The sequence below is a fragment of the Alosa sapidissima genome, chromosome 7, assembly GCF_018492685.1.
Source record: "Alosa sapidissima isolate fAloSap1 chromosome 7, fAloSap1.pri, whole genome shotgun sequence".
Classification (NCBI taxonomy): domain Eukaryota; kingdom Metazoa; phylum Chordata; class Actinopteri; order Clupeiformes; family Clupeidae; genus Alosa; species Alosa sapidissima.
In genome coordinates, this window is record NC_055963.1 from 8,240,118 (window position 1) to 8,259,983 (window position 19,866).

Genomic DNA, 19,866 nt, shown 5'->3' on the forward strand with positions numbered 1-19,866 from the left:
CAGAATGTTCTGTCTGCCAAGCGTTTTGTGTGTGTGTGTGTGTGTGTGTGCGTGTGCGTGTGTGTGTGTGTGTGTGTGCGTGCGTGCGTGCGTGTTCGCGCACGCGCGCGCGAGGGGATAGGGCGTGATTTTACAATTGCATGCGCATTTTCAGTTTCAGGATCAGTCTGTGTATTTTATTGTTATTACAAGAATACAAGAAGAAGGAAACACCCCAACAAGGACAGATATTTTTGTGAATAATGTTATATATTATTTTGCAGGTTATGATGCACACTGACTACTGACCATTACATAATTAAACTGGAATGACACCAAGTGAAATAGAATCAAGAGTCTGGGGTATACATAGTTCATATTGTGAATAATTATTCATTAAAAGATTTAAAGTAAATGCATTGAATCTATTTGTAGTCGTGGGCTATTTCAAGAATTAGTGAGTTGTCTGGGCAAAATTAGTTGCACTGTATTCTTGTTATTCGTGTGGCTTCTAGAATATAGACTAGTGAGAATGAATCTTCCATTGTATGTTAGACTATAACTTTTATTTCTGACATCAGAGATGTTTGCTTTAATCATAGACTGTATACTACAGTCTATGGCTTTAATACAGTCTATGCCTTTAATAAACTGCTGCGCAATTACAGCGCGTCGTGGAGTGTAGGAAGACAGTTTTGGATTTTTGAACACCTCGCTGCAGCCTGCGGGAAGGCGAGGCTTGACATCAAGCCCCGCCCACATCCAACTCAGCCATGTTTTCTTTGCCTACGTCACTCCCCATACGCTTTGGCTTTACTACCGACAGCCCGGTAGCGAATTGTTTCATATATGTATATGATAGAAAACTGATGATGTAGGCTAAACACAAATGACATTTCATGCAACCACAGTGAACTTTTCATTTAGGCCTAGGCTAGTTATTGTAATTGGGTTCGTGTACTTTTTCGTTCATTTGATTTCTGGTTTTGAAACAATAGCATGCACATAAAAAAAAAGTGCTTTATTAACAGGTGAACCAGAAGCATGCATTGTGTAACGTTAACCGGTTAGATCAAGCTAGACATATCCTCATCTCAATAGGCTACTGCCCAGATAGCAAGCAGCACCGGTAGATACTTGACAGCAACCCGCGATGGTAACGTTAGGCCACCGGCAGTCCGCCGTATAAATGAATAAAGAAAAGGTGGTCAAAGCTGCGGCTCGTTAGCCCAGCGGACCGCGGTAGAACCGATGTGGAAAAACTCAGCGGTCCGCCGGCGACAGCGAAACCGGTGGGCCGCCGCCAGCCTCTTGCCATCTGGGTGGTTAACTTTGCTGGCTAGCTAGTTCCTATCTGACGAACGAGTAGTGTGACAACGGGGTTCTTATGGAAACGTTGGTGCTGTTGCGAGTTGTTGCACTGGTTTGAATCCACAGTTTACGTGTTGAATTACACAATAAACGTGTTTTGCAGTAAGCTGCTGGTTTGTAGAATGTAGCACTAGCAGCTCGCTCAGTCTCGTTGCGAGTCCTGGCTCTCTCTGCTGACTGCCTCCCTCAAAGATTGTTAAGGCTCCTGAACAATCTTTGCCTCCCTCTCGCCGCCAGCAATTTTAAACTGCGTGACGTAATGCAAAAAAACATGACCTGACTTGGATGCATAGACAGTAAAGCCCCGCCTTCCCGCAGGCTCGGTCAACAACAGACCCCTTAGCTGCTGCTACACTTGTCTCTGAGGTGATCAGATCAGAATGGATGTGGGATCCAAGCGATAGGATCGTCCAATTCACCACTATCGTTTTCGTTAAGTCAAGCGTTAACACTAGAAGGTAATTAGGCCGCTTTTGCATTCTTTGAGTGCATCGTAATGTTAGCAGTTAAAGAAAGTGTCAGCATCTCTACTATAAAATGTCCGTTAATGTTAGTTAGCCAGCCGGCTGCACGTACACATGGTCTGCATGACTGTCTAGCTAATCTAGCTAGCGAGCTAACGATAGTTCTTTAACCAAGCGTGCCACGCTTTTGTCTGGGTTGTATGTAAAACTTTCAACGCTAGATAGTTGCTTGCTTAGCTTCGTTGATGTGCCGCCATCAGTGGCACTCCCAACATATTCCGCGTGCGTTTTTATTTATTTGTAAACTTCCTTTCACTTTCCTTTCCTTTCCTTTCCATAAGCGCAGTTAATGTATGAGTAATGTGTTGTATGTGACAACTTTTTACGTTTTACTGTACGTTAAGAGTATCGTATACATACATCACAAGAGTTATACTGTAGATGCCAGTGGAGACGTTTGACTTTTTACTGAAAGATCGGGCATTAGCTAATTTAACTGTTAATCTCAACTGCGACCAGATTAATGATAGCAGCTGATCAGTCACCAAGTAAGCCATCCTTTGTGAAAATGACCAACACAATGGCAGTTTCAGTTGTTTTTACATTATGTCAACTTACTTTGTCCCCAAACAAATATTTTTTGACCGACACTCGATCCTTCAGCCATGGTGAACCAGCGAATGGGTGAAAATGTCTGGCAGACCAGCAAGAGTGACTCCAGCGGGGCGAGCAACAGCGGAGAGAGCTCCAAGGACAGCTCCCGTAGCTCCACACCGGTGTTGGATCCTGACCGAACCGATAGGCTCAGAGACAAGATGAGACGGCGGATGGAGTCGGGGGACCACTGGTTTTCGCTGGAGTTCTTCCCTCCTCGCACCGCCAGCGGAGCCGTTAATCTGATCTCGAGGTAAAAGCTGCATGGCATTTTACAGAAGTCTATCTAAACGTAATCGAGATAAATGCAGAATATGTGTAACGTTACTTTAAGTCATCGCAGTATATGGGATGTGGCTGCCTTCTGGTGCTTCGCGGTTACCTTTTCAAACTGCAATACGTCTTCATGTAACGTTACTCACTATGCATACACTGTACATAATGCGGACAGTTAAGTTTTACTCCGACAGAAATGTTGCTCTGATTCATTTCTTCCATATAATTAAGATGGGTGTTTAAATATAAAATAATATTATTGATGTAGCATCAACAGGGAATTGATTTTTTTTTCTCATTTTAATTTTGACCAAGCCAAAAAATTCCAGTAAAACCATTAAGGTCATTGACCTGAAGCACGAAAAGAAGCAATAAGGGCTAAATAGTTGGATTTCAACATATGGGCCATAATATGCAAATAATAAAAAGAAGACGCAGAGGAACAGCACTGATTGAAGAGAGGGAGAATGACCATGTGAGATTTTAGGTTAGATCAGAATTTTGGCCAGATTTGGATTGTTGTTTAGCCCCATTCCTCTCTTGTTTGAGTGATACCAATGCTTGTTTGAGTGATACCAATGCTTGTTAGAGTGATACCAATGGATGTTAGGTAGTCTAGTTTATTTTAATACCAGGGGCTGTAGAACCGAGCTAACCACAGCCTCTGAAATATAGCCTCATATCAAAGATCCTTGATTACTCCGCTTTAACCCTCTCTGCTCATATCTCCCCCAATAAATCACAACAACTAACGTGTTAACTTTGACTGCATGTAGTTATTTGTGCTGTGAGTGATGGCTGTTGCTCTTGTCCCGTGTGATGGTGCGTTAAATCAGGTTCGACCGCATGGGCTCCGGCGGACCGCTCTTCATCGACATCACCTGGCACCCGGCGGGCGACCCCGGCTCGGACAAGGAGACGTCCTCCATGATGATCGCCAGCACCGCGGTCAACTACTGCGGCTTGGAGACCCTGCTGCACCTGACCTGCTGCAACCAGACCCGGGACACCATCACTGGCTACCTCAAGAAGGCCAAGCGCCTCGGCCTCAAGAACATCATGGCCCTCAGAGGAGGTACGGATCCCATCCAAATACACATGCACACGCACACACACACACACACACACACACACACACACACACACATACACCCACACCCCACACACCACACACAAGAGTCTTCACTCTTGACCTCACAGAAGGCCATTTTTAGAAGGTGAGGGTTGTTATTCTCTGAAGTTTATGTAGTTTATTTTTATGGAGCAGATAAGAAGATGGCTGTGGTTGATTGTGCAATGTAGTGGGCTGAGGCTGATCTGTGACCATACCATCTGTGCATACCATACACCTGTCCAGTCCAGGGTCCAGTGCTGTGTGTTCTCACCACACGAGGGAGCACTGTTGAAAAACACTGAAACACTGCCCTGCTGAACTCTACACCACTTGGCCCAGCGATTACAGCTAGTGGTATAGTGTGAGACAGCCAGTGTGTGTGTGTGTGTGTGTGTGTGTGTGTGTGAGTGACAGCAGCGTGTGCATAGGGGGAGGGGAGCCGTACGAGTGTTGAAACACTTAGACCTCTCTCTCCCCTACAGTACATGTCTGAGTGAATGTCGCACACATGCATACAGCGTGCGTTGGGCAGTCGTGGCCTACTGGTTAGGGCTTCGGGCTTGTAACCGGAGGGTTGCTGAGTCGATCCCCAACCAGTAGGAACGGCTGAAGTGCCCTTGAGTAAGGCACCTAACCCTCACTGCTCCCCAAGCGCCGCTGTAGCAAGGCAGCTCACTGCTCTGGGTTAGTGTGTGCTTCACCTCACTGTATGCCATGTGTGTTCACTAATTCACGGATGGGATAAATGCAGAGACCAAATTCCTTGTATACTCAAGTATACTTGGCCGAGAAACCTGATTTACATTTACATTTTACATTTACTTTAGAATGTAATACATTTTAAAAGTAACTTTCCCAACACACGTCCCACTTGGCGTCTGTAGTACAGTTAACTTATCAGTCACGTATGCATGCAGATATGCGAGTCCGGTGAGGTGAGGTGAGGTGGGATCTGCTGGGGTGGGGTAGAATAGAAGAGTGTGTCCCTGTGTGATGTCTTTTGACGACAATAGTGTCTTAATAAGAGTATTATAATGCATGTGTAGTGTATGTAATGTATCTAATCAACTGAACAAACTGATCAACATCTTGGACAATGAGTGTCACCCACTCCACAGCACTATTGTTAAGCAGAAGAGCCTGATCAGCTGGAGACTTCGCTCACTGCCTTGCACAACGGACAGACTGAGAAAGTCATTTGTCCCCAGGGCCATTGAACTGTTCAATGCCTCACTTAAGGGAAGAGGAGAGATAGACTTCTCTGCATAGTCTGTCTGCCTCTTCACCCCCTCCATGTTTGGTACTGTCTGTCCACTAGCCACTTGTACCACTGTCTTTATGCCTCACTGTTTGCATGCTATATTAGCACATTAGCACATATGCATAACCCCCCCCCCCCCCCCCCCCTCCATGCCACAGCCGAACTGTGGCCACACTTATACATTTTCTTAAATAGTTAAATATATAGACTTTACTTTACTTCTGCATTGTTGCACTGTTGGACTTACTCATTTGCACTATCACCATAACCACTATCACCATTGCACTACCACCATGACACTCATTCACACAGAGCACCTTAGAGCACCTTACCATACCTTACTATGCACAGAGAATCACAGGCTCAGTCCCTGCCTCAGTCATTGCAAGCGCCTCTGATTGATTAATCACCACTATGTGGATACTGTTTTTAAAAATTGAATTAGATTAAGTGTTAGTTAGTATAATTTGTATTTTTGTAATTTGTATTTTAGTATATTTTTATATATTGTATTAAGTGTTAGTTAGTATAATTTGTATTTTAGTATATTTAGCATATTCTTTATCTTCTACTGTCCTTATTGCTTAGTTGTGTTTTTATATTATATACTTTAATTACTCTTCCTGCTGTTAAAGAATGTGTTTGTGTTATATGTATGCTGCTGAGACCTTGAATTTCCCCTGGGGATCAATAAAATATCTATCTATCTATCTAATCCTGGGCAGACCCTGTAGGCAGCGACTGGGAAGAGGAGGAAGGGGGCTTCAACTACGCCACTGACCTGGTCAAACACATCCGCTGCGAGTTTGACGACTACTTCGACATCTGTGTTGCTGGTAAGAGTCTTTTTGTCTTGAGTGGTTATAGTGATCTGAGGTGGATACCATTACAGACCTGGTTCAGCATGCACAGTAAAGTTGCAGCGACCATGATAGTTTTCTCACTTTTGCACCTTTTTTTGCTAATAAATTGATGACGGCTAAAGAAATAATGGTGTGTAAAAACCTGTCAAGGACCTAAGCACCAGTTGTAGCATGAATACATGCACTGATGAGTTAGATAGAATGTCATATTCACTTACTTGTGTACTGTTGACTTGATAACTTGTGTATTAATCCCAGGAAATAACTGTGCTCATGGTGTTGCTAGGCTACCCCACGGGCCATCCTGAGGCCGAGAGCTATGCTGACGACCTCCGTCACCTGAAGGAGAAGGTGGACGCCGGGGCTGATTCCATCATCACACAGCTCTTCTTTCGGGCCGAGACTTTCCTCAACTTCGTCCGTGACTGCAGGGCCATCGGCATCACCTGTCCCATACTGCCCGGCATCTTCCCAATTCAGGTACGCCCACGTCCAAGGGTAATACTGTCCACCTGTCCTGGGGGGATTCCAAGAATGTGGATTAGGGACTAGCATTGGTAAATTAACTTGGAGAAACGTATGTTTTGAAGCTTCATGGCTTCATTCTCTTATTCTCTTCATATTCTTCCATTACTCTGGGTACTCAGGCTTGTCACTAATCTACGCTCTTGAAATAAAGGCAGCAGAGAGGCTTTTTACTTCTGTTTAAACAGATTTAGGCATTTACAGTCAAGGTGTATTTACAAATGACACTGATCTCTGCTGAAACAGTGTACTTTGTATCAGGTTTAGCCACCAGCTAATTTATATCTGCATTCATGATGACCTGTTCGAATTATATTTTTGATTAGATTAATGAGATTAGTGAGAGATTTGGAGTGGTATCGGGAATGGGCACAGGTCAGATTTAAACACCGGGTTTATGTCTCCATAGTTACATAGTCAGATTCAAACACTGGGTTTATGTCTCCATAGTTACATAGTCAGATTCAAACACTGGGTTTATGTCTCCATAGTTACATAGTCAGATTAAAACACAGGGTTTATGTCCCCTGGGCCCCTTTAGCCCAGATCTACGTTTCCTTTAGAGGACTACAGAGTCAGGGAGGATCCCATATCTGAGGTGTCTGTTTATAGAGAGATGATGTTGCAAATATGTTACAAAATACATTTTAGGGCATGTATTCTGTAATCTGTAGTGGAATACATTTTAAAAGTAACTTTCCCAACACACGTCCCACTTGGCGTCTGTAGTACAGTTAACTTATCAGTCACGTATGCATGCAGATATGCGAGTCTGGTGAGGTGAGGTGAGGTGAGGTGAGGTGAGGTGGGATCTGCTGGGGTGGGGTAGAATAGAAGAGTGTGTCCCTGTGTGATGTCTTTTGACGACAATAGTGTCTTAATAAGAGTATTATAATGCATGTGTAGTGTATGTAATGTATCTAATCAACTGAACAAACTGATCAACATCTTGGACAATGAGTGTCACCCACTCCACAGCACTATTGTTAAGCACAGAACACAGGGTTTATGTCCCCATAGTTACATAAAGTTCCTCGGATTCATGTTGTATCTCTTTGGAATTCTATGTCTCTAGGGTTACCAGTCTCTACGGCAACTGGTGAAGCTGTCCAAGCTGGAGGTTCCGGAGGAGATCACCGAGGTGATCGAGCCGATCAAGGACAATGATGCAGCGATCCGTAACTTTGGCATCCACCAGGCGGTGGAGATGTGCCGAGTGCTGCTGGACAGCGGGGAGGTTCCTGGCCTGCACTTCTACACCCTCAACCGCGAGGTGGCCACCATGGAGGTCCTGAGACAGCTGGGCATGTGGGTGGAGGACCCCCGGTACGTCTCCAACACTGACATACACCACAGCACAGCACAGCACACCACAGTAGTTTAACACAGACATCAATGACACTACATCAGGCCACGCCATGGGAAAAGTATGGAATTGTGAATTCTTTTTTCCAGATGTATAGAAATTTGAGTGAAAGTCTTGAAAAAGTGACACATGACACTACAGCTCCTGCATGGACTTTTATTTTATGATGTTACAGTACAGTACTCCAACTGTGTCATTATGGGCAGCTCCATAACTTTGTTTAAGTGAGAACATTCTCATGTACTCATAGTTAAACTCACACACTCAATAGATATGATGCAGTACAATCATGCAGCCTGCTCCCAAAAGTGGTTTGGATGAACATGAATTGTCTCTTGAGTCATTGTGTGTGTGTGTGTGTGTGTCTGTCCGTGTCTCCAGCCGGCCACTGCCTTGGGCAACGAGTGCCAACCCCAAGCGAAAGGTAGAGGACGTGAGGCCCATCTTCTGGGCCTCCAGACCCAAGAGCTACATCTACAGAACCCAGGAGTGGGATGACTTCCCCAATGGACGATGGTACGCAACATGTCTGTCTGTCATAAGGCGCTTGATGGAGCATGTGATAAATACCATAAACATAAACATCTTTGTTTGTTAATTGTATTACTGGAGCAGGGACTGATGTGAAAAACGTTTTTGTCTCTACCCCTCTCTCTCCCTGGTTGTTTGATTAGGGGTAACTCGTCGTCCCCAGCCTTTGGGGAGCTGAATGATTACTACCTGTTCTACCTAAAGAGTAAATCGTCCAAGGACGCGCTGCTCAAGATGTGGGGGGAGGAGCTAACAAGTGAAGACAGCGTGTTTGAGGTCTTCACCAACTACATCACGGCCACGCCCAACCGCAACGGGCACAAGGTGACTGGGTTCATCTCGCCGCCTGTCTGTCTGTTGCATGTTTTTTCTTGTGTATGCATTGGTGTTTGTGTATATTATTCTGTTGATTGATTGTGTGCGTTATGTGTGTGTGTTTGTTGGTGACTGACTGTGATTTTGTGTGTGTGTGCATTCTCCCCGTAGGTGATGTGCCTGCCGTGGAACGACGACCCTCTGGCCCCGGAGACGAACCTGCTGAGGGACGAGCTGGACAAGGTGAACCGCCGCGGTGTCCTCACCATCAACTCCCAGCCTAGCATCAACGGCAAGCCCTCCACCGACCCCATCGTGGGCTGGGGCCCGCCCGGCGGATACGTCTTCCAGAAGGTGGGGGCACCTCTCTCTGCCATGCGTCACTGTTGTAGAGCACCCGAGTGGTGAAGGAGAAATCAGGCCGAGACCGCAGGTTTAAGAGGGCCCACGGTGTTTTATTTACAACGTGCAAAAAATAATCAAAAAATACAGTCCACTTCCTATCCGACACTCGGTCGCACCCGACGGGAGATAAAACGAAAAAGACAAACAAAACATTTAACAAACACGAATATCTAAGGTCTCTTATGGCTAGGCTACATGCCACTATATAACCAGACCTGACCGCAGGACTCACATCAGCCCCTTACTGCGCGTCACGAAACTTTGAACCCCTGCATAGAGAAAAGCCGGCGTTTAAATGGCCAATTAACTAATTACTTCCGCCGCCACCGGCGAAGTCTAAACACCCAAAACGGGCACACCGCCCCTAAACCACAAGCATACATCATGACATCAAAAGTAACCATAGCACAACCCCAAAAACACATGATCAAATATTAAGCAACATTCTTTGTGCGCAAAGGAACGCGCCCAACATATAGAACACGCACAACTCATTCATGAAATTGACATTACATATATCATTAATTAAATAATAATCAAATAATCATAGTGTGATGTGCTGCTGAGGCGGCACATCGTCACAGTCACCCCATATGTGGGGTGTGAGCAGACTACAGTTTACATTATGCTGCACATTACATGATATTATCAAAACTGATGGGTTCATGTAAGGTGGTAATGGTGTTAATTCAGTTTTTTTGCCTGGTATTAGAATCCAGATTAGCCACAGTGGTGAGTTTTTAAAGGTGCTCAAAGCGATGCCACACATTTTTTAGGCTAAAACATTTTATGTCACTTACTGCAAACATCACCTAACCAACTGCTAGCTGTCTGTGTCCTGAATACACTGTAAAAAAAATATGCGATCTCTGGACAGCCCAGGCTCCAAAAATGGCAACAAAAACAACCTGGGCAAACCTAGCCCATGAAAACATAACAAACTGTTCCAGCAAATCATAGACGAGATGTGCGTTTAGGAGAGTTTCAATTGCACGGGAGCAGCACGGGAGGTAGGGGGAGGAAGTAACGAGCTAGCTTTCTGTTTTGTTTGAAAGTCGACAGAAGTGACATTACCCAGCATCGCTTAGAGCACCTTTAAAAGCAGTCCAAGCCCTTGGTTTTATTTGAATCAAAATAAGTCAGTTCACCCCTTCAAATGTTAAGATAAGAGACCCACTCCCCACATGAGTTGATCTTATCTGTCTTTCAACTTTATTCAAGACACAAGGGTCCATAGAGACAACACAGTACAGATATATAAATGTAAAAGAATACAAAACATTTAAGAATGATGCAGATGAGGCATCATTTACAAAACATATACAGGCTTCGGGTCCAATGTTTCCAAAAACAAGATGTGTACCTGGTGTCACTCTTATCATAATCCTTCCTCCTGATTACCTGATTAGTGTGCTAGAGCACTGAGTGGCTTCGGCTACTGAGTGGCTTGGTGTGTGGGCTCGTGCAGTAAAACCTCCCAGTCAAAAGTACACGTGTGTGTGTGTGTGTGTGTGTGTGTGTGTGTGTGTGTGTGTGTGTGTGTGTGTGTGTGTGTGTGTGTGTGTGTGTGTGTGTGTGTGTGTGTGTGTGTGTGTGTGTGTGTGTGTGTGTGTGTGTGTGTGTGTGTGTGCGCGCGCGCGCGTGTGCGTCCTTTACCCTCTGGCTGACTGTAAACATATCAGTAAAAAAATCTTCCTAGAGAGTCAGGGTGACCCTGCAGTATTCCCAGAACTACACAAATGTATTTTTAATGTTGAGTTTTTTAATTGGTGTGTGTAAAGGTCAGATCCATTCCTAGAAACCCATCACCCTATCTGCTGCTGAGCCTTGTTGAGGTGGTGGTGTGACTTTCATCACACCACCACCTCACCCCTTTCGATAGGTGGAGCTTTGTGCTGGTGGAGATTTCCACTGCTTACTGCCATGGTGTGTAATGATTGACATTTGTGTCATCTCATTGAACCATGCAAGTGAACATGCTTGAGCGATGGCATGGCCATTCAGGCACCAACACCAACACCGATTCAAAACATTTATTATAATATAAATGCTCTGAGTTATTCACACTTGGCCTTTGGTATTGATCCACACAGTGTAATATCAAGTAGATGGAATATTCTTGCAGTCTTGGAGTATTTTACAGTGACTGAAGTAAACCCCTGTGTGTGTGTGTGTGTGTGTGTGTGTGTGTGTGTGTGTGTGCAGGCATATCTGGAGTTCTTCACATCCAGTGAGAATGTGACCGCTCTCCTCAAGGTGCTGAAGAAGTACGAGCCCCGTGTCAACTATCACATTGTTAATGTTGAGGTGAGTACACACACACACACACACACACACAAATTCACACACACAAATAAATTAGGGCCAGGTTGCTCTGGAATTGTGTTATTATGTATAATATGAATTCTTACATCACACACAAGTTTTGCGGCGAACAGGTAGCGATAATGGGAAGGTGGTCTACGTCAAGGCGGGGGCTCTAAAATGGGTGAGACCTTTCTGTTGAAGAGTGTGTGTGTGTGTGTGTGTGTGTGAGGTGAGGGCTCTGAAATATAATAATAATAATAATAATAATAATAATAATAATAAAGCTTTATTTGTATAGCACCTTTCATACACAGAATGCAGCTCAAAGTGCTTTACATTTGAAGCATGTAACACAATAGTAGTCAGTCAGTCATTATCAATCACTTTTCTTTGCTGTTTATGATATGCTCAGCAACATATCAAAAATATAGAAAATGACGTCATAAGACTGGCAGCCTTAACCCTCTTACCCCCCACAAGCACGCCATATGGCAACTGTGGCAAGGAAAAACTCCCATATTCCAGGAAGAAACCTTGAGCAGAACCTGACTTAATAGGGGGAGCCCATCTGCTTCTGGCTGGCTGCGCCCTCCAATAGTAGCAGATGTAGAATAATCTGAAAATGTAGTCTACAGGATAAGATGAGTTAACTAAAGGCTTTCCTGTACAGGTATGTTTTCAGATCTTTTTTAAAAATATTTACTGAACTCGCCTGCTTGATGTACAGAGGCAGGGTGTTCCATAGTTTGGGGGCATAATGGATAAACGCAGCTTCTCCACTTTGTTTGTGGAGCACTTTGGGTACGATTAAAAGATTAGAATTGGATGATCTAAGTTTCCTTTGTGGTTGATAAGATATTAAAAGCTCAGAGATATATGAAGGTGCTATGCCATTCAGAGCTTTGTAAGTAATTAACATAACCTTAAAATCAATTCTATAGGAAATAGGGAGCCAGTGCAGTTCAGCCAACACAGGGGTGATGTGTTCTCTCTTCTTAGTCTTAGTTAAAAGTCTAGCCGCAGAGTTCTGTATGAGTGCCAATTTCTTTAGATGTTTTTTGGGAAGACCAGTGAAAAGTGCATTGCAGTAGTCTAACCTGCTAGTGATAAAGGCGTGAATTAGTTTTTCTGCATCTTGTTGAGTTAAAAAGGGCCGCACTTTGGCAATGTTTCTCAAGTGGAAATAGGCTGTCTGAGTAACTTTACTGATATGGGGCTTAAAACTTAACTCTGCATCTAAGATGACACCGAGGCTTGTTACTTTTGGTTTGACCTGGTGTGCCAAGTTCCCCAGATTACTAAGAATAATATCTCGCTTTAGTTTTGGTCCAACCAGAAGTACCTCTGTTTTGTCATCATTTAGTTTCAAAAAGTTTTTGCTCATCCACTGATTAATGGAGGTTAGGCATGCAGTGAGGGAGCAAAGGCCATCTGGGTTAGTTGGCTCAACAGAAAGATACAATTGGGTATCATCTGCGTAGCTGTGGAAGTTTACATTATGTTGACTTATGACGTTTCCCAATGGAAGCATATATAGAGAAAATAGCAGGGGACCAAGGCAGCTCCCCTGGGCCACACCAAAAGGCAAGTCATGTTTTTCAGATACATGATCTCCTAGACTGATATAAAAATCTCTGCCAGTAATGTAGGTTTGAAACCAGTTTAGAGCATTATCAGAGAGACCCACCCACTTCGCAAGGCGGTGAATTAGGATGCTATGATCAATGGTGTCAAATGCCGCACTCAAATCCAGAAGAATAAGGATTGAGACTTTGTTTGAGTCGGTAGCTAGTCTGAGATCATTGACTATTTTTACTAGAGCCGTTTCTGTGCTGTGATTTGATCTAAAACCTGATTGGAATTTTTCAAGGATACTGTTTTCGTTGAGGAAGGTATTTAACTGATTACAAACAACTTTTTCAAGTACTTTGCTCAAAAACGATAGATTTGATATAGGCCTGTAGTTGCTCAGATTGGTATGGTCAAGATTTGACTTTTTAAGTAAAGGTTTCACAACAGCGGTTTTAAAAGCAGTTGGAAATATACCTGTTTCTAATGAGGTATTTATTACCTTGAGAAAAAAGGGAGCTAAGCCATCATATACTTTTTTGAGGAATGTAGTAGGGATTGGATCTAAAACACATGTTGAGGAGCCGGTTTGAGTTATAATTTTACCAAGCTCAGATTGAGTAATAGTGCTAAAGGACCTTAATTTTGGGGGGCTGTTTTTGGGTGTACTATCAAACATATTACTTGTGTTACCAATAGCCTCCCTTATAGAAATGACTTTGTTTTTGAAGAAGTCTGCAAATTCTTCGCATCTTAGAGAGGATGCCTGACTGAGTGTATCAAAAGGTGTTTGATGCAATAGCCTATCAATGGTAGAGAACAACACCCTAGAGTTTCCACTGTTTTCAGCAATTACCTTAGAGAAGTGGTTCCTCCTCTCATTCCGAATAGCTCTATTATAATTTGCAATTTTTTCTTTTAGAATGGCACGGTGAACCTGTAACTTAGTTTTTCTCCATGTTCTCTCAGCTTTCCTACATGATCTTTTTAGATCATGGATATTTTCGTTCATCCAAGGTGTCAGTTTGCTACAGGGCCTTTTTTTAGTCTTTAAGGGTGCCACTCTGTCAAGCAGAGCGCCTAATTCACGATTGAGAGCCTCTACCATTTGATCAATGGGATGATGTAAAATATCTAAATTTATGGAGTCTATAAGAGCTATGAACTGCTGTTCTGCTCTAATGTCCAAGAGTCGCGATTTGATTGCAATTTCGGGATGAATTTTTGGAGTATGTAGTACAATATTAAAAGATACACAATGATGATCAGACATATTTATATCATTTACTGATAAGTCTGTGACTTCTATCCCTCTGGAAATGACTAGATCGAGGGTGTTGCCAAGGTTGTGGGTGGGTCCTGTAACATGCTGCTTTAGCTCTAAACTGTCCAACACATTAAGGAACTTACTGGCTTTAGCATCAGTTGTCTTATTGACATGAATATTGAAGTCGCCATTTACAATTATCCGATCATAGCTAGTGATGATGAGCGACATAAGTTCAGAAAACTGGTCGAGAAAGCCAGTCCATAGTTTAGGAGGGCGGTATAAGGTTAATAGAAGTACAGCTGGGTCAGCCTTCAGAGTGAGGGCAATATACTCAAAGGAAGCGAATTCGCCAAAGTTGACTCGTGTGCAACTATATTTGTTTGAGAGAATGGAGGCAATTCCACCACCTCGTTTGCCTTGTCTAATTGAGTGGAAGAAATTATAATTTGGGGGACAAGTCTCAACAAGAACAGCTTCGCTGTCTGAAGTCAGCCAGGTTTCAACAAGAAACAGAAAATCCAATTTTTTTTCACTAATAAAATCATTGATTGCAAAGGTTTTGGTAGTAAGTGCACCTATATTTAGTAAACCCATGTTAGCTGAAAATGCCTCTGGCTTTTGAGGAATATGCTGAGGTATGGAAAGAATATTTGTTAGGTTTCTAGTTTTAAATTTGTCTTTTCTTTTTACTATACGTTGGGTAGAAATCAACGTTGGAATAGAACTATAAGCATAAGTCATGCTATTGCATGACACAGCTTGATCTATGGTAGTAGTATTGTATGTTACCCTGCAGAAAACATTCTCAGACTCATCCACATGTATAATGCCATTCGAATCAATACCTGGGGGGCGTGAATCTGTAATATTTTCTACAGAATGTCAATGTCTCAGTGTGGACGCTATGTTGTCAGAGAGTAGCCTGGCTCCATGTTGGTTTGGGTGGAGACCATCACGCTTCAGCATACTGGGCCTCTCCCAGAACAAGCCCCAGTTGTTGACATAGGGGATGCTTAGGGAAGCGCAGTAGCGTTTGAGCCAGGTGTGGAGATCGAACAGTCTGGACCATCTCTCAGCACCTTTTCTGTAGGTAGGGAGAGGCCCAGAGATGACAAAGCGTTTTTCTGTGCCCATCAGAGTGGTGATGAGAGTTTTGTAGTTTTCCTGCAGTGCTACTGACTGCTTATCTCTGATGTCGTTCGTGCCCACGTGTACGATGATGTTGTTGACCTTGGTGTGGCGGGCCAGGATGATGCTTGGGAGTTTCTGCTGGATGTCAAGGACCTTGGCACCAGGGAAGCAGTAGACCTTGGAGGGACCGCTACATGATGGGGGAATGCAGAGGTCTCTAACCATGGAACTGCCGATGACCAGGGTGGAGGTTGATGAGGTCCGGGGAGGAGGGGGTCGGGGGGGCGCCGACTTTGAGGAGGGACCAGGATGGTTGTCTCGGGGCTGGAGGGGCTCCTCATCCTCGGTCAGAATGGCATAGCGATTTTCCAGTCGTATAGGTTGGGCTGGGCCTGGGTGCCGTCCGGACCGTCTGCCGAAATGGGCGAAACCTCTCTGTTGAAGAGTGTGTGTGTGTGTGTGTGTGTGTGAGGTTTGGGCTCTGAAATGGGCGAGACCTCTCTGTTGAGGAATGTGTGTGTCTGTGTGTGTGTGTGATTGAGGCGGGGGGCTCTAAAATGGGTGAGACCTTTCTGTTGAAGAGTGTGTGTGTGTGTGTGTGTGTGTGTGTGTGTGTGTGTGTGTGTGTGTGTGTGTGTGTGTGTGTGTGTGTGAGGTGAGGGCTCTGAAATGGGCGAAACCTCTCTGTTGAAGAGTGTGTGTGTGTGTGTGTGTGTGAGGTTTGGGCTCTGAAATGGGCGAGACCTCTCTGTTGAGGAATGTGTGTGTCTGTGTGTGTGTGTGATTGAGGCGGGGGGCTCTTAAATGGGCGGGACCTCTCTCTTGAAGTAAATTTAAATCAATCAATCACATGCAACCAGCATTCAATTCTGATCTGTCTATTGGTCCATCAGGGCCAAAACCAGCAGGCAACGGTCTTTACCCCCATGCAGTCAGGCTGCTAAATGGACAGTCCACCCCCCCACTCCCCATTAGACATCCCTCTGTGACATAATGTCTCTGTACATACACCCCCAATACCTGTGACCTGGACTTTGCATTGCTGCAAAAGCACTCCCAACAACCCTACCTCTATTAGATGTATTAATTATTGCACCAAGCACTTTACTGGACATGGCACGTTAGGGGGTTTTCTAGGGGGTATTTATGGGGAGCTAAATTAGGTACAAAGTAATGGGTGATTCATGGGGATGTAAATTGATATAAGGCAAATGGGTGAACAACCTCAAACTATATGCCTGTCTGTTTGTGCTCTAACATTTCTTTGTTATCCTGTAACAATGACAAATAAAACTGAACTGAACTTTCCAAGTTCCAAATATAGATAGATGATAGATAGATAGGTACTTCATTGATCCCCAAGGGGAAATTCAAGAATATATGGATCGATTAATAAATCGTATAGATCAGCCTGGTCGGATGTGATGGTGTACGGTAATTAAAACAGGTCTGGAAAGCTACAACCATGTTTTGTGAATTGAATTGCTTGGAAGAGCAGAATAAATTTGACATATTCGCTACATATTATTCTTTGAAAAAGTATTTGGATCAGATGCGCATCAATATTGAGATTGTAAATGCTACTGTAATATCGTCTGACGCATTCCATTTAAAGATATTGCTCAACACTGCTATTGGTGGGCTTTAACCAAAAATTCTATTAATGAACCTAGTCCTGACTCAGTCCAGCCCACTTCGTGCGTCTGACTCTCTCTGACCACCGTTCGCATGCACTGGCGATAAAATACGCTGCCAAATTTGCACCCACAGAGTTCCATGTGGACGATCACTGTTCAGTGTTTGTTGACCTGTGTGTATTTGTTTGCAGGGGAAGAACATCACTAATGCCCACGACATGCAGCCGAACGCTGTGACCTGGGGCATCTTCCCTGGAAGGGAGATTGTCCAGCCGACGGTGGTTGACCCGGTCAGCTTCATGTTCTGGAAGGTAAGTTCAGTCATTAGGTCATAGGTCAGTCAGGCACTCACAGCAGAGATGTTCTATGAAGGGAGAGTCTAATCTTCAGGTGAAAAAGCGTAATAGCTAACTAGTATTGGCGTGTGTGTGTGTGTGTGTGTGTGTGTGTGTGTGTGTGTGTGTGGAAACACATACCCTCGTGCACTGCACCTTGGGTAATAAACTGGGACACTACTGAATTTGTGCTAGGCACAAGTCAGCAATTAGCGAATGCTGCATTTTTATCCTTGTGGTCTCAGAGAAAAGGTGCCCTTCCAGAAGTCAAACACATTTCCCCTGCAGCTCACTTCAAAGCTAGGCTAGATAAGATAACGCTAACGTCAACGAAGAGACCGTATGTTTGATACCTGCCTGCTCTCTCGTAATGAACTCTCTCTCTCTGTGTGTGTCAGGACGAAGCTTTTGCCCTGTGGATCGAGCAGTGGGCCAAGCTCTATGAGGACGAGTCTCCCTCTCGGATGATCATCCAGTACATCCACGACAACTACTTCCTGGTTAACCTGGTGGATAACGACTTCCCATTGGACAACTGCCTGTGGCAGATCATCGACGACATGTTTGAGATTCTGGACGCGCCCCCCGAGACACTGCAGAGTGACTGAGGGAGGCCCACTCGCACAGAATGCCATGGCAACCCCCATCCTATCATACTGCTACGATGTGGGTGGGATCCAGGCAAAGGATTTGTTGGGTTTTCTCAGGCTGTGATTGGTCCGTTGGCTGAGTGTGAGTGGTTGTTGTGAGTCAACTTGCACTCGGTCGTCTCCTTCATTGGCTGAACGCTAAAGCTAAACACCCATTGCTCTCCAACCAATACCACCGCGCTCAACCATTACAGTTGCTGCTACCCAGGGGACCCTGGGGCTTGGTGACCCCTCCTATCTGCATGAACACTGTCTCCGCTCCACTAAATGTCTATAATGACCACTGATCCTCACACAGATGGATGGGCATTGGGCAGACTATACTATTATAGCTTTATTATTGCTCTTGACTTCACTTCACTTGTATGTGTGATTTGTATCGATTGCGGCAGGGAGGAGGAGAGACGGACAGTTCAACCAAACCATTTAGCTGCCAAATGCTGCTTACCAAAACGAAACTATCACGGTGAGGATGGAGGGGCTGTGGGGACTGGATGAGAGCACCCTCTCTTATCCCTCACTGCACACACCCCAACAGCAAAGCCCCAGCTCCAGCCTAGCTCTGCTAGTAGCTAGTATTCTAGTAGGTTTACTCGAAGCATAACCGTCGTGGCCTTCCTTTTTTGTTGATGTTTAGACATGGACAATGCTAGTTCCAGTGCAACGATGTGAAGTGGAAAGTGGATCAAGTTGTTGAAAAGAAACCATAGAAAAACGAGAAAAAGGAATTACTGTAGAAAATTTCAGTCTTGGGACTCGCTGCGATTGCGGGTCTGGCTTCTTGTTTAGCTGAAGTAGAACTCAAAGGACGCACACTGTCAGGAAAGCTATTATTAAAGAAGATGTGTGTTTGGGTAATGTTAAATGCTTGGGTTAAACTGTGGTGTTTAGTGAGATACACAAAGTGCTTGACTATTGTAAGACTAACGTGGCCTTTTGAATACAATCACCAATGTTCTCAGATGGATTTGAAGCATTGTTATGAGTGTTGCAAAGACCATTGTTCTCAGATGGGTTTGAAACATTGTTATGCATGCTGCAGAGACAGAAACTTATTTTTACTCATGATTATTTTAAGGCACGTGTTTTCATACACATTTTTATATTTATGTTTTTAACTGTAGCTAGGAGCGGATGTTGCTATGATCATATCTATATTTATTAATGTTTTGTACCGTCGGTAATGGCGTAATAAATAAACTGTGACTTCATGGAAACAGCCTCGCATTTCTTTTTTTTATTTAGTAACGTGGCCATCAGTGTGTGTGTGTGTGTGTGTGTGTGTTTAGTTCTGTGCCAGCCATGTGTTCACCATGCCACCCTGGCATTGTTTATACACAGTTTTGTCATCTTTTCTTACGGTGGCCTTAACCATGTTGCTGGGTCAGTTGTGTATGGATGCCCGAATGTGTGTTTAGTTGTGTTTTCTGACCATGATGCCACCTGTGTCAGAGTCCACCATGCCACCTGGCATTGTTTTTCTCTCCATGGCCACGTTAACCACGTTGGCCGGTTAGTCGTGTGGACGCTCAGATGTGTTTGTTTGTTCAGTGCTGCACCAGCCATGATGCCATCTGTGTCAGAGTCCACCATGTAGCTTTGTTTACATATCTCTCATTGAGGCCTGGCCTGAGCCAGGTAAGTCAGATGTGTGTGTGTGCGTGTGCGTGCGTGCGTGTGTGCATGTATTGGGAGAATTTGCACTGGTCTCACTATGGAAGGTTTGGATGGCCGACATCATGGGCTCCAGTGCTGTATGATCTCACCACACTGCTGAACTCTAGCCTGACAAAATGACACCACTTGGCCCCGCTCCAAATATTACAGCTAGTGGTATAGTGTG

General features: G+C 44.3%; 1 protein-coding gene across 2 annotated transcripts; it reads left to right on the forward strand.

Annotated features, from left to right (window-relative positions):
- Nucleotides 1–1,653: 1,653 nt before the first annotated feature.
- On the forward strand, nucleotides 1,654–19,240 carry mthfr (methylenetetrahydrofolate reductase (NAD(P)H)). Of its 2 annotated transcripts, none has more exons than XM_042097128.1 (12): nucleotides 1,654–1,808; nucleotides 2,478–2,721; nucleotides 3,581–3,819; nucleotides 5,845–5,955; nucleotides 6,269–6,462; nucleotides 7,583–7,833; nucleotides 8,255–8,389; nucleotides 8,548–8,728; nucleotides 8,891–9,073; nucleotides 11,330–11,431; nucleotides 17,230–17,349; nucleotides 17,772–19,240. In XM_042097128.1, the coding sequence occupies exons 2-12, from the start codon at nucleotides 2,480–2,482 to the stop codon at nucleotides 17,979–17,981; spliced, it is 1,968 nt and encodes a 655-aa protein (XP_041953062.1). In that variant the 5' UTR covers nucleotides 1,654–1,808; nucleotides 2,478–2,479; the 3' UTR covers nucleotides 17,982–19,240. The 2 variants fall into 2 exon arrangements, with proteins under 2 accessions (XP_041953062.1, XP_041953061.1); XM_042097127.1 differs by lacking the exon at nucleotides 1,654–1,808 and adding an exon at nucleotides 1,828–2,362.
- Nucleotides 19,241–19,866: the final 626 nt, after the last annotated feature.

Excerpts from the sequence above, each read along its gene's own strand:
- mthfr (XM_042097127.1), top strand. The coding sequence starts at position 2,338 with ATGATAGCAGCTGATCAGTCACCAA. Across the intron at positions 8,729-8,890 it reads CCAACCGCAACGGGCACAAG|GTGATGTGCCTGCCGTGGAA; the intron begins GTGACTGGGTTC and ends TTCTCCCCGTAG. Across the intron at positions 17,350-17,771 it reads TCAGCTTCATGTTCTGGAAG|GACGAAGCTTTTGCCCTGTG; the intron begins GTAAGTTCAGTC and ends TGTGTGTGTCAG.